Genomic DNA, 13508 nt, shown 5'->3' with positions numbered 1-13508 from the left:
CTATTGTCTGGCTGATGGGCAGACTTATAAATAGACACCAATTCCCAGTTAATTCTAGCACGTCTTTCGGCCAGTTGATGGGAATTCTGAGAGGTGAATACTCCTTTCTGGAAAGTTTTTCTAAATTAATTTAGTACATTTTTCATGGCAAGGAAAGAGAGAGAAGGAAAACATTTCTGTAGTAGGGAAAATGTCTAGATTTTCAATTTCCTGCGCTCTGTCTGAAGACTGGGCATGTAATCGCCAAACAAAATCTGTAGGATTCAGCTGGGTGCCTTAGCCAGTACAATTTGTGGAGAGGATAAGCTTTGATTTTCATAATGTGCATTTTGAATATGAATATAGCTCCTTTGTGTGACTGACTGTATCCATGGAAACCGGGACAGAGGTGAATAAAAGATGAGAACGTGGCTCACCACTTTGTTAGGACCTGCGGCCGTGCCTTTTGTCAGAGCAGTGAATCTACTATCACACTGGCCCATTCACCTTTCACCCTGGCCTATTCACCTTTCACCCTGGCCCATCCTTACTTCTGTGGAAACATCTTATCTTAATATGTTATTGTATCTTATCAATCGTGGTAATAGGACAGGGTTTCAAATAGTTTCAAGTTTCATTGTCACATGCAAAGGATATGGCAGGTGTAGAACAGTACAGTGAAATGCTTAACCTATCATTTATCTGCATGTCCAGCCCTTATACGCAGAGTGTACAAAACATTAAGAAAACGTTCCACACTCAATTTGTTGGGGCATGGGCTCTACAAGGTGTTGAAAGTGCTCAACAGGGATGCTGGCCCATGTTGACTCCAATGCTTCCCACAGTTGTGTCAAGTTGTCTGAATGTCCTTTGGGTGGTGGACCATTCTTGATACACAGAGTAAACTGTTGAGCATAGAAAACCCAGCAGCGTTGCAGTTCTTGACACAAACCGGTGCGCCTGGCAGCTACTACCATACCCGGTTCAAAGTCACTTAAATATTTTGTCTTTCCCATTCACCCTCGGAATGGCACTCATACACAATCCATGTCTCAATTGTCTTAAAGCTTTAACATCCTTCTTTAAACTGTCTCTTCCCCTTCATCTACACTGATTTTGAAGTGGATTTAACTATCTGTGGTCACTAAAGATCCCATGGTATTTATTGTAAGAGTAGAGGTCTTAAACCTGGTGTCCTGTCTACATTTCCAATCTGGCCCTTATACCATCATGGCCACCTAATCATCCCCAACTTCCAATTGACTCATTCACCCCCCCCTTCTCCCATGTAACTATTCGCCAGGTCATTGCTGTTAATAAGAATGCCGTCTCAGTTTAAAAAAAAATTTACTTGGTAAAGTAAGGGTTAAAAATGTCGTGCCAAGAGCTGTTAATGTTTCAGTGTATTTTGCCCCACAATTGAGTGTGTTCAAATTTTCCTATTCATGACAACGAGACAAAATTGACAAACAGTTGCATTCATGAGTTTTATTGACAAATGTCAATAAAAAAACCTGATACAAACTAATTTATGTGAGTGCTGTAAGTACATAAATTGTTAGCTCAGTGGGAAATTCATGTCCAATTAGTCAGTGACAACTGTTTTCTAGTTTGTGAAAGCAGCAATGTAAGCTTATTACGGTATTATAGACACTATGTCCTTTGTATTCCTATAATCTTCTATGTAGAAAAACCCCTTACCTTCTAACGACTCTTGTGTAGCTTGTTAGTCTCAGCTTTTTATATATTGCATTTAATAGTTTGCCGTTCAAACCATTCCGACTCCACAGACATTTTTTGGTTTATAGAAAGTCAGCTCAAGCTCACACCCCGTTAATCACCCAGACCCACGTTTGGTAGAAGAAAACTATGAATCCAATGGTACAACCCAGAAGCTCAAACACACATGTTTTAAAAGGGGTTAGAAGTCCTAAATCTCGCTGGTGCGACAGTGGGACTCAATGGGTTAACTTGCGAGCACTTTCCCAACAATGCAGAATAAAGGTAATAATAAAGATAAGCAGAAAAGGTGAAATACATAAATAAATAAAAGAAACACGAGAATGCAGTTATGTACAAGTCAGTACCATTAATACAATGTGCAGTGCTACTAATAATTGGTGTAGGTACAGTGCATTCAGAATATATTCAGACCCCTTGACTTTTTATACATTTTGTTACGTTACAGCCCTAAGTCATCATCAATCGATACGCGATACCCCATAATGACAATGCAAAAACAGGTTTTTAGAATTTTCTGCTAATGTATTACAAATAAAAAATGATTACATTTACATACAGTTGAAGTCAGAAGTTTAGCCAAATGCATTTAAACTCAGTTTTTCACAATTCCTGATATTTAATCCTAGAAAAAATTCCCTGTTTTAGGTCAGTTAGGATCACCACTTTATTTTAAGAATGTGAAATGTCCGAGTAATGGTAAAGTGATTTTATTTCCGCTTTTATTTCTTTCATCACATTCCCAGTGGGTCAGAAGTTTACATACACTCAATTAGTATTTAATAGCATTGCCTTTAAATGGTTTAACTTGGATCAAACATTTCGGGTAGCCTTCCACAAGCTTCCCACAATAAGATGGGTGAATTTTTGCCCATTACTCCTGATAGAGCTGGTGTAACTGAGTCATGTTTGTAGGCCTCCTTACTCACATGCTTTTTCAGTTCTGCCCACACATTTTCTATAGGATTGAGGTCAGGGCTTTGTGATGGCCACTCCAATACCTTAACTGTGTTGTCCTTAAGCCACAACTTTGGAAGTATGCTTGGGGTCATTGACCATTTGGAAGACCCATTTGCGACCAAGCTTTAACTTCCTGACTGAAATGAGATGTTGCTTCAATACATCCACATAATTTTCCTTTCCTCATGATGCCATCTATTTTGTGAAGTGCACCAGTCCCTCCTGCAGCAATGCACCCCCACAACATGATGCTGCCAACCCTGTTCTTCACAGTTGGGATGGTGTTTCTCCAAAAAGTGGGATCTTTTTCCCCATCTGCAGTTGCAAACCGGAGGCCAGCTTTTTTATGGTGGTTTTGGAGCAGTGGCTTCTTCCTTGCTGAGCGGCCTTTCAGGTTATGTTGATATAGGACTTGTTTTACCTTGGATATAGATAGTTTTGTTCCTGTTTTCTCCAGCATCTTCACAAGGTCCTTTGCAGTTGTTCTGGGATTGATTTGCACCAAAGTACCTTCATCTCTAGGAGGAAGAACACACTTCCTTCCTGAGCGGTATGACAGTCCCATGGTGTTTATGCTGGCGTACTATTGTTTGTACAGATGAACGTGGTACCTTCAGGCATTTGGAAATTGCTTCCAAGGATGAACCAGACTTGTGGAGGTCTACACATTTTATTTCTGAGGTCTTGACTGATTTATTTCGATTTTCCCATTATGTCAAGCGATTTTGAAGGTAGGCCTTGAAATACATCCACAGGTACACCTCCAATTGACTCAAATTATGTCAATTAGCCTATCAGAAGCTTCTAAAGCCATGACATCATTTTCTGGAATTTTCCAAGCTGTTTAAAGGCACCGTCAAGTTAGTGTATGCGAACTTCTGACCCCCTGGAGTTGTGGTACAGTGAATTATAAGTGAAATAATCTGTCTGTAAACAATTGTTGGAAAAATGACTTGTGTCATGCACTCAGATGTCCTAACTGGCTTGCCAAAACTATAGTTTGTTAACAAGAAATTTGTGGAGTGGTTGAAAAACAAGTTTTAATGACTCCAACATCCGAATTCAACTGTTATGTAAGTAAAGTATTTCATTTTCTTTGCTTTGTCATTATGGGGTAATGTGTGTAGATTGAGGATTTTTTAAATATATATATATATATATATAATCCATTTTAGAATAAAGTTGTAACGTATCAAAATGTGGATAAGTCAAGGGGTCTGAATACTTTCCGAATGCAGTGGGAAACCCTTTGGGTAAGGGGGAAATAGCCTCATTGGCAACCTGGCTGTTATCAAATGTTGAAATCAGATGTCAATTATGTATATGGAGGCTTTTACATTTACATTTTAGTCATTTAGAAGATATTATTCATTTCCTTCAGCAAAGTCAGTGCTAGCAGAAAATAGTTCTTTCACAGTGCAGTTGTGATTTCACCTCCAGAAAAGGGCCTTCAGAGCTCTAGGAATAGTACATATATTCATCTTCTGAGGAAGTTTGTAAAGATAGTCAGAATAAAATGGATATAAATATTAGATCAATATGTCTATAGACTGCAAAAGCATGAACATCATGAGCATGCACACACACACAATAGGATAAGATATCTGGGGTGAGATTTCCTAAGCCTGTCTTTGCTTTGTCATTATGGGGTTGTGTGTGTGTGTGTATATCTGCTTATATTGATATATCCCACTGTAAATTGTACAGGTAACAGCCCAAATAATGGAAACATTTGAGAAAAGGAAAATGGGTGCTTCCAAAAAGGTGTGGTTCTTGTGTTAATTAAGTAATTAACATTCCGTCGTGCTTAGGGTCATGTCTAAAAATGCTGGGAAGGCCATCATTTTGGCTACCATGGGATGACAATGCCCCCATCCACAGGGCACAAGTGGTCACTGAATGGGTTGATGAGCATGAAAAAGAAGTAAACCATATATGCCATGGCTGTCTCAGTCACCAAATCTCAACACAAATAAACACTTATGGGAGATTCCAGAGCGGCGCCTGAGACAGTGTTTTCTACCACCATCAACAAAGCACCAATTTATGGAATTTCTTGTGGAAGAATGGTGTCGCATACCTCCAATAGAGTACCAGACACTTGTAGCGTCTATGCCAAGGTGCATTGAAGCTGTGGCCCTATTGTTGGCGTTTCCTTTATTTTGTCAGGTACCTGTATTTTCCCACTGTAATCAGCCTATACTCCACAGTTTTATGTTTACTGTTCTGTTATTGTATATTCTGTATGATGTCTATGTGGACTGTGCATTTTGTTTGTATATTGTCCATTGCTGGCAGCACCGTCTCAGTAAGGCAAGTTGTGGGTATGTGTAAATGTAGGCGATTCTGAGAGTCATTGAGTCGGTCTTCCTTTATCCCCTTCTCTTCCACCCTTCCACTCTCTCTCCCCCTCAGTCCTTTTCTCGTCCTCAGTGTCTAATCTCCTCTGACCTGACCTTTGCCTTCAGGAGCTGCCGGAGGTCAACGTGACCTGGTCGGGGGAGGGGCCTCAGGCGCTGGACTCCATTAGCATCTCCATCGCTGTGGCGACCCCAAAGGGCCTCATCACCCCCATCATCACGAACGCTGCTGACAAGGGGGTGCAGGAGATCTCAGCTAATGCCAAGGTAGAGTTGAACACCGCTCTACCGATACCCGGGCACTGTTGAGCTCACAGTTCAGAATGGTGGCCTTATGTACTGTTGGAGAAATACATGCCAGTGAGCTGCTAACTATCCTGGCCGGAGGGGATTACAATCATTAAATGTTACAGTATCTGAAATGGAATTAGCCATCTCCATTATTTAATAGTAGTTACAAAACACTCAAATTAAAGTTCCACTAAAATGAGTGTAGGACTGTACTATCACCTGAAACTGACTGAGACTGCATTCCTTTCTTTAGAAAGGTCAGGCTGGGTAATGACTTGTAGTGTGGAGGCTCATTCTGAATCACTCTCTAGGTAAACACATTAGCAGGGTTGGTGACATTTACCTTCTTGGACAGGGACCAGGGAGTATTGCAGATCTGGGTTCAAATACATGTGTATTTGTTATTTAAATACAAGTAATTATTTTCTGTGTATTTCAGTATTTAAGTAATGTGGCCCGAATCAACTGCTTCTATTGGAAGTATTTGAAAGTAACTTCAAATAAGGTCCTATAAATAGCCTACGATTTGAACATATTTTTAATTTTTAAATGCATTGGAGTGTATTTGAGTCCGTGTGTTTGACTATTTTCATGCACCTGCTGTTATTGACAAATAGATACAGAACGCCACCCCTTGTCTTACCGGAGGCAGCTGGTTTATCTTGTCGATGCAGCATAAACCCCGCCAGCTGTATGTTATCCATGTTGTCGTTCAGCCACGACTTGGTGAAACATAAGATATTACAGTTTTGAATGTCGTCTTGATTGGGGCTCATCCAGTTTTTATTATCCAATGATTGCACGTTGACTAATAGGACGGATGGTAGAGGCAGGTTACCCACTCGCTGTCGTATTCTTATAATGCATCCTCAACCTACGGCCCCTATATCTCCCTCTCTTCTTCATGCGAATTACGGTGATTGGGGCCTTGTCCAGTGTCTGAAGTAAAAACCTTTGCGTCCGATTCATCAAAGAAAAAATCTTTGTGCAAGATTTAAGAACTACAAAGAATAATGCAGATAATGCTGTGGTGGAGGCCTGAAGTACAACCCTCCAGACCTGGGTTCACCTGTTTTATTTATTTTTTACTTCAGTTTATTTTAGTAAATACTTCCTTAACACTTATTTTTGTTCACTGCATTGTTGGTAAGACTTTCACTGTAAGGTCTACCTACACCTGTTGTATTTGGCGCATGTGACAAATAAAATGTGATTTTTGATTTGTCTGAGTTATTGGACATTTTAAGACTCAAATTCCCTCCATCTCCATTTCAGCATCCAGCTATCAACTGAAGGTGCCATAATTATACATAAATATACATACAGATATGATGAGAAAAGATCACCATGCTAGATCAGTAGAAGGTATATAAAGAGGTTTATAGTGGGGGTAGGTTTACATAGGCCTCAGCTGCCATAGGCCACTAATGGTGTCTATAGAACCACGAGTCATTCCTTACCCTCAGGTGACTGCCTGCAGCTGGGGAGAGCGGGAGGGAGGGAGAGCTCAAACACACTTGTACATGCACATTCATTCTTGCTCGCTCACACACACACACAACACACCGGTGTGCCAGCTTAAGAAATATACTTCTGTCTCAAGAGGCTAGTGACTAGGCTGTGTCACCAGCATTGACAATGTAAATCCCCTCAAATGATGCGGTGGACATGTGCTCCCAATTTTGTTGCCCGCCACAACTCATTACTGTTCTCTAATATTGACTCTCCCCAGAGTGCACACAATCGCTAACAAGACACACACACAACCATGTATATACACTCGGACTGTTCTCTTTCTCATGCACATTTACTACACATTAAATGTGAGTCAGAAGCCTGGTTTGAGTTAGGGCAGAATGTAAACCTCTTATCAGCAGCTAATTGAATACAACATGTGGTCTGGAAAATACACAGAGCGCTCACTGGCTACCATGTCTGAATCCACTGAAAACATGATTGCTTCACCTTTCAGTGCTTTTATCGCAAATGGATCCCCGTGTGTTCTATTGCGCCTCTGGGTCTTTTGACATAGTGTTTTAGATAAAAGCATCTTCACTGCAATATCTATAAAGCATATTTCCATTTGAATGAGCATGACGTACATGAGAGCTGTATGTAGGATTATTACGTCATATTGATTTTTTAAACTTTTGATTGAAGAAGGGAATGTGTGTTTTCATGTTATTGTTTGTAAAGCACCATTACATTAGAGAACTGCTCATCTGTCTTCTCTGCTCACTGAGTCATGTCAACTCCCTTACTCAGTCCAGTCGATTCAGGTCAATAGGGAGGATGACACACTTAATACATTTGGTGAAGCAGCAACTTGGGCTCTCACTCCACTGTAGCCAATAAAGGGAAAATGTATAGTATACAAAAGTACAACTGTGTTTGAAGTTTACCCAGGACTTGTAATCAACAATGGTGTCAACTGGGGTTAAACTTAGATGATAGACTACAGGACATGCATTCAGAGCTGTTAAATCAAGATGAGTCGATTGTTTACACACAACTTTCATTTACCAATGTTAATTTAGCAGAATATTGTTGTCTAATGTTAATCTAGTGCCGTCACATTTCACCCCAGATGGCCTGCTTAGGCTCCTTCCAAAGACTAATAGCTGATTTATGCTCGATCCTACAATGCTGTCCCGAGGCGCCGTATGGAGGGTGTGACGCAATTGCGGCGCCTGCGGAGGCCAAATCGAGCTCCATATGGCGATGCCATGCACCTCCTAATTTTAACAATGCAGAGCTCCGCAAAGCATAAGTAGTATGAATGACTTGACTTCTACAGAGGCCGTATCGCAGCAAATGCTGTATGGCCACTGCAAATGACAGATTGACCTTACCTTGCAGAGTCTTTAACTCTAAATTAGTGGGATTTTTCATTCAAAGCAATAGCCTGCAGTGTTTCCTCCCGCTCAGCCAATTTAGCTCTCATTGTGTTAATGAAAAAGCGATGTGTTGACTTCGATGGGGTTCAACAGAGTAGTATTGAACAGCACTCTGCTCTAGCTCTGTGTGTGTTGATGCCTAGGTTTATTTAAGTGATGCTAACAGAAGCTCTGGTGTGAAGCCCTTTTAGTAAAGCAGTTGGGGTGTTGACAGTATGAACTCTTGAGTGAGGATTGCCTTTAGAATGTTAACCATGTCATGTTGGAGGGAGGTTGTCAGCATTTCAACATTACAGTATGGACTTCATGGTTCAACGATATCACTGGAACTGCTAGAAACCGGATTTGATAGATATGATTGAGCCAGCATCACCTCTAGACAGTAGATCATTGCTTTGAGTTAGGGCAGAATGTAAACCAGTTTATCCCTGACAATCTCATTTTAGAGTAAGTCCAGAGGATCATCTGACTACATTAGATGACTGACTAAATGCTGATCTCTTCTCTCCAGGCACTGGCCCAGAAGGCTCGAAATGGGAAGCTGCTTCCTCATGAGTACCAGGGAGGCTCCTTCAGGTAAACACAACATGCCCTTGCTATTGGGCTAGGAATTGCCAGGGGCATCACGATACGATGATATCGTGATATTTAGGTGCCGATACGAAATGTATTGCGATGGGATACTGTGATTTTTATAGTGACTTGACATTCCAAACATATTGCTCACAATACATTGCCTTCATAAAGTATTCATACCCCTTGCTTAGTCCACATTTTGTTGTTGCAGCCTTAATTCAAAATGGATTAAGTATATATATTTTTTTCAACCATTTACACACAATGCCCCATAATGAAAACATGTTTTTAGACATGTTTGCAAATGTATTGAAAGTGAAATACAGATGTCTAATTTACCACCAAGACTCTTTCTAGAGCTGGCCGGGGGAGAAGGGCCTTCGTCAGGGAGATGACCAAGAACCCAATGGTCACTCTGACAGAGCTCCAGAGTTCCTCTGTGGAGATGGTTGTCCTTCTGGAAGGTTCTCCCATCTCTGCAGCACTCCACCAATCAGGCCTTTATGGTAGAGGGCCAGACGGAAGCCACTCTTCAGTAAAAGGCACATGACAGCCCGCTTATAGTTACCAAAAGTCACCTAAAGGACTCGGACCATGAGAAACAAATTTCTCTGGCCTGATAAACCACAATTGAACTATTTGACCTGAATGCCTTGCATCATGTTAGGAGGAAACCTGGCACCATCCTTTCGGTGAAGCATGTTGGTGGCATCATCATGCTGTGGGGATGTTATCCAGCGGCAGGGACTGGGAGAGGCTTCAGCTGCTATAGGCCACTAATACAACCCTACAGACCTGGGTTCACATGTTTTATTTATTTTTTACTTCAGTTTATTTTAGTAAATACTTTCTTAGCACACTAGTCAGGATATAGGGAAAGATGAGCGGAGCAAAGTACAGAGAGATACTTGATGGAAACCTGCTCCAGAGCGCTCAGGACCTCAGACTGGGGCGAAGCTTCACCTTCCAACAGGACAACTCTAAGCAAACAGCCAAGGCAATGCAGGAGTGGCTTCGGGACAGGTCTCTGAATGTCCTTGAGTGGCCCAGCCAGAGCCTGGACTTGAACCCGATTGAACATTAATGGAGTTACCTGAAAGTAGCTGCACAGCGATGCTCCATCCAACCTGACAGAGCTTGAGAGGATCTGCAGAGAAGAATGGGCGAAACTCCCCAAATGCAGATGTGCCAAGCTTGTAGCGTCAAACCCAAGAAGACTCTAGACTAATCGCTGCCAAAGGTGCTTCAACAAAGTACTGAGTAAAGGGTCTGAATATTTATGTAAATGTTATACTTCAGGGTATTCTTCTCACTATGTCATTATGGGGTGTAGATTGATTCAAATATATATGTGTGTGTTTGTGTGTATTTCATCCATTTTAGAATAAGGCTTTAACAAAATGTAGAACAAGTCAAGGGGTCTGAACTCTTACCGAATGCACTTTATAAGCACTTTATTTCTCTCCTGAACTTATTTACACTTGCCATAACAAAGGGGTTGAATATTTATTGACTGAAGACATCTTTTCGTATTTTGTTAATTTTGAAAACATAATTCCACTTTGACATTATAGGGTATAATGTCTAGGCCAGTGACGCATCTGAATTTAATACATTTTTAAGTCAGGCGGTTACATAAAATGTGGAAAAAGTCAGGGGGTGTGAATTCTTTCTGAAGGCACTACTACGTCTGCTGCAGAGGAACAAGAGAGCCATGACAAAAAAAAGTTCTGAGCAGTCATGTAAATATAAGTGATGGCTCCATATTTCAAAAGATGGAAAGCAAGCTATGAAGAAAGTTTCGGTGCAGGTACAGCCAACAAGCACAAATATAATATTGCGATGCAGTGCCCTAGACCACTGCGCCACCCGGGAGGCCCCCGAGGTGTACAGTTTTAACTTGTTTGTATAGCGAGTTAAATTAACAAATATGGATTGGCAATCAAAATTGGCAAACGCAAAAAATCTCTCCTCACATCAACCCTCAGCACTTTGACGCACAGTCTGGGTATTTATATGCTGACCTAGAGCATCTTGTTATTGGTCAATACTCCTGTCCACCGTTGATTGGCAGATGTGTGAAGTAAATGTGCGTGCCCACGGAACAGTTTTTCTAGATGGAGGGAGAGACATCCGCATGAGCTCAGTCAGACACATAAAGGGATGCACGTGTAATTATTGAACTGGGAACATTTTCACGCAGGGAGAAATTTTCCAGCATGATGTCACAATTCGAACGATTGGGAACTATTTCACGGGGGAAGATTTGTACATGGCACAAGGCATGAGGTAATAATTCCTGTATAGTTCAGTGGTCTGCTGATAGGGAAGCAGTCCTAAATGTCCTGCTATTAGTTATAACCCAGACCCATAAAATATCTAGACCATATATTATGCATATTCTACATTATCACATGCAGGCATGAAGAGAATATGTGAACAGACGACAAGAGCCATAAATTACATGGCCATCCATTCCAGTGGAGGGAGGGCGGGCTGTTTTAATGCATTCAAATTAATGGGGTCTTTTAGACATAAATGGGTTTTTTGTCTCGGAGAGGAGGATAATTCATTCCTATAGAGGATGTGAGCTCTTTCTATCTCTCCTTGAAGATATACTCAGCAAATAAAGAAACGTCCCTTTTTCAGGACCCTGTCTTTCAAAGATCATTCGTAAAAATCCATTTATAACTTCACATTAACCAGCACCTGTGGAACTGTCGTTAAGACACCAACTTTATCCATTCGTCCATCCATCCCCAAGGCCTGTATGTCATTAAGCCACACAGCAAATTGCCTATGGATGTTATTGCTCACCAGACACAGAGCTAGGATGGTCTCTCTGTGTTCGCCTCTGTTGTTACAAGTGGCACATTGTCTTTGTCTTTTGAGGAAATGTTCCCTCTGGTGTCCTCTTGTATTCAGTTTTAATTCACCTATATTCACCTATATATTCCACTGCTCTGTTGTATTCTGTTTTAATTCACCTCTCACCCTTCTTTACGATGTGAGTGTATGTTGTATTGAATGTATTAGTAACAGGGAATCTGTAGTAAAAAGGCCCCGTTATCTCTGACTGTAATCTCCCCTTGGTTAATTGTATATCCATTGTCTCCTATCTCTCTCATTTCCCTCCCTTCTCTCACCACCCTTCTTTCTTTCTCACACGCCTTCATACCTCCCCCTCATTCTCCTATCTCTCCTTCCCCTATTTATTCCTCCCGATTCCTCACAAATCAAATGAGCTTTATTGGCATGAAAGATTAAATCTCTCTCTCTCGCTCTCTCTGACAGTATTTCTAACCTGGGAATGTTTGGCATCAGTGAGTTCAGTGCAGTGATCAACCCTCCCCAGGCGTGTATCCTGGCTGTGGGAACATCAAGGGCTGTGCTGCATCTGACCGAGGAGACCGGTGCCCTGAGCACCCAACAGCTGATGACCGTCACCCTGTCCAGCGATGGGCGCCTTGTGGACGACGAGCTGGCATCACGCTTCCTGGACAAGTTCCGTGCCAACCTGGAGCGGCCACAGCGCATGACACTGAACTGAGAGGGGGATGAAGAGGAAGTGAAGGAGAGCAAGGGAAACACTTCCATCATGAAGCCTATTTCATGCTTGTAAGAGAAGCGGTCAGACAGTTAATTTAAGTTCATTTTAACTAAATGACCATTGTCAATGCACATTTCAATGTTAGGTGTGCTATTGGCCTGTACATAGTATATAGTCGTTTTGACTGTTTATGACCTATGCTATGTCCGGATCATCACTCCTAAGGCTTTGGGATGGAGGTGTGTAAGTGTACTATTGCTGCAGAGGTCTATGTTCTGTAGTGGAGCCCCAGACAAATGTTACCATAACAGGGTACGTCTCAGTTAACCTGAGGGAGGTGGGAGCTGCATGGGAGATATTCTAACACACCATGTTGGTATCTAAAGTGGCTATTCCAGTCCCATATATCAAGTCCCAATGCAACGACCCATGTCACAATTAGTTCTCATTCTTTCACCTGGATAATTCTAACATGTTTTTGTACATTTCTTTTGTGTTTATTATGGGCCATCAAAGCACTGCATTTCTTCTGTGCAACTCATTCTACCCCTGACAGAGTGAGTGGCACTTTGAAATTCCTCTGAACATTCTGACTGTTGTGATTTTTGGGTCTCCTGATAGGTTGAGGAAAGCAAACAAGTCCACTGATATCTCTCACGATTGTGCGTATGAAAGGTTTTAACTTATTTAAATACAAATATAGTCTATCATAACCATCCCCAAAACAGATATATATATTGACAAAGCAAACCAATAAATTGCATTCAACTCACAAAAGGCCTACTGTTCTGTGTTTTATTTACCAATGTCTCCTCCATCCTGTCTTATCTAATCCTCTCCAGTGTAAATACAGATGTGTCTGGGTCTGTGTGTGCTTAATTGGAATCTGAAGCCAGAGATTTGCATAGAAACCAATTAGAATAATTTGCTGGCTAGAGAGGGGTGTTAAGCCTCCGGCGGCAGATGGATTTGCGCTCTAAGTATGTTTAGAACAGCTGTTTTACATGTGTGTGTCAGCACTGGTGGGGCACTGTATCCTCCATAAACACACAGACACTGTATAACATTTCCAGTGTGTCCAATGACATCAGTATCCCACTCCCTTTACCCCAACAGAGCTCATCTTTGTTAAATCAGAGGTGCTCAATATAAGTT

The 13508-nt window shown here is 41.4% G+C and overlaps 1 protein-coding gene across 2 annotated transcripts in view; it reads left to right on the top strand.

Moving 5' to 3' along the window:
- Positions 1-13130, top strand: part of pdhx (pyruvate dehydrogenase complex component X) — a 67818-nt gene extending 54688 nt beyond the window's left edge. Inside the window, exons 9-11 of one of the 2 annotated variants that reach the window (XM_029634482.2) lie at positions 5148-5306; positions 8739-8803; positions 12128-13130. In XM_029634482.2, the coding sequence (XP_029490342.2) occupies positions 5148-5306; positions 8739-8803; positions 12128-12353 (450 nt within the window). In that variant the 3' untranslated portion in view covers positions 12354-13130. Of the gene's footprint in view, positions 1-5147; positions 5307-8738; positions 8804-12097 lie in introns of both variants that reach the window. The other variant, XM_029634481.2, reaches the window with a different exon arrangement.
- The last annotated feature ends 378 nt before the right edge of the window (positions 13131-13508 follow it).

The sequence above is a fragment of the Oncorhynchus nerka genome, linkage group LG25 (genome assembly GCF_034236695.1).
Source record: "Oncorhynchus nerka isolate Pitt River linkage group LG25, Oner_Uvic_2.0, whole genome shotgun sequence".
Classification (NCBI taxonomy): Eukaryota; Metazoa; Chordata; class Actinopteri; order Salmoniformes; family Salmonidae; genus Oncorhynchus; species Oncorhynchus nerka.
This window is presented reverse-complemented; position numbering and strand designations above follow the sequence as displayed.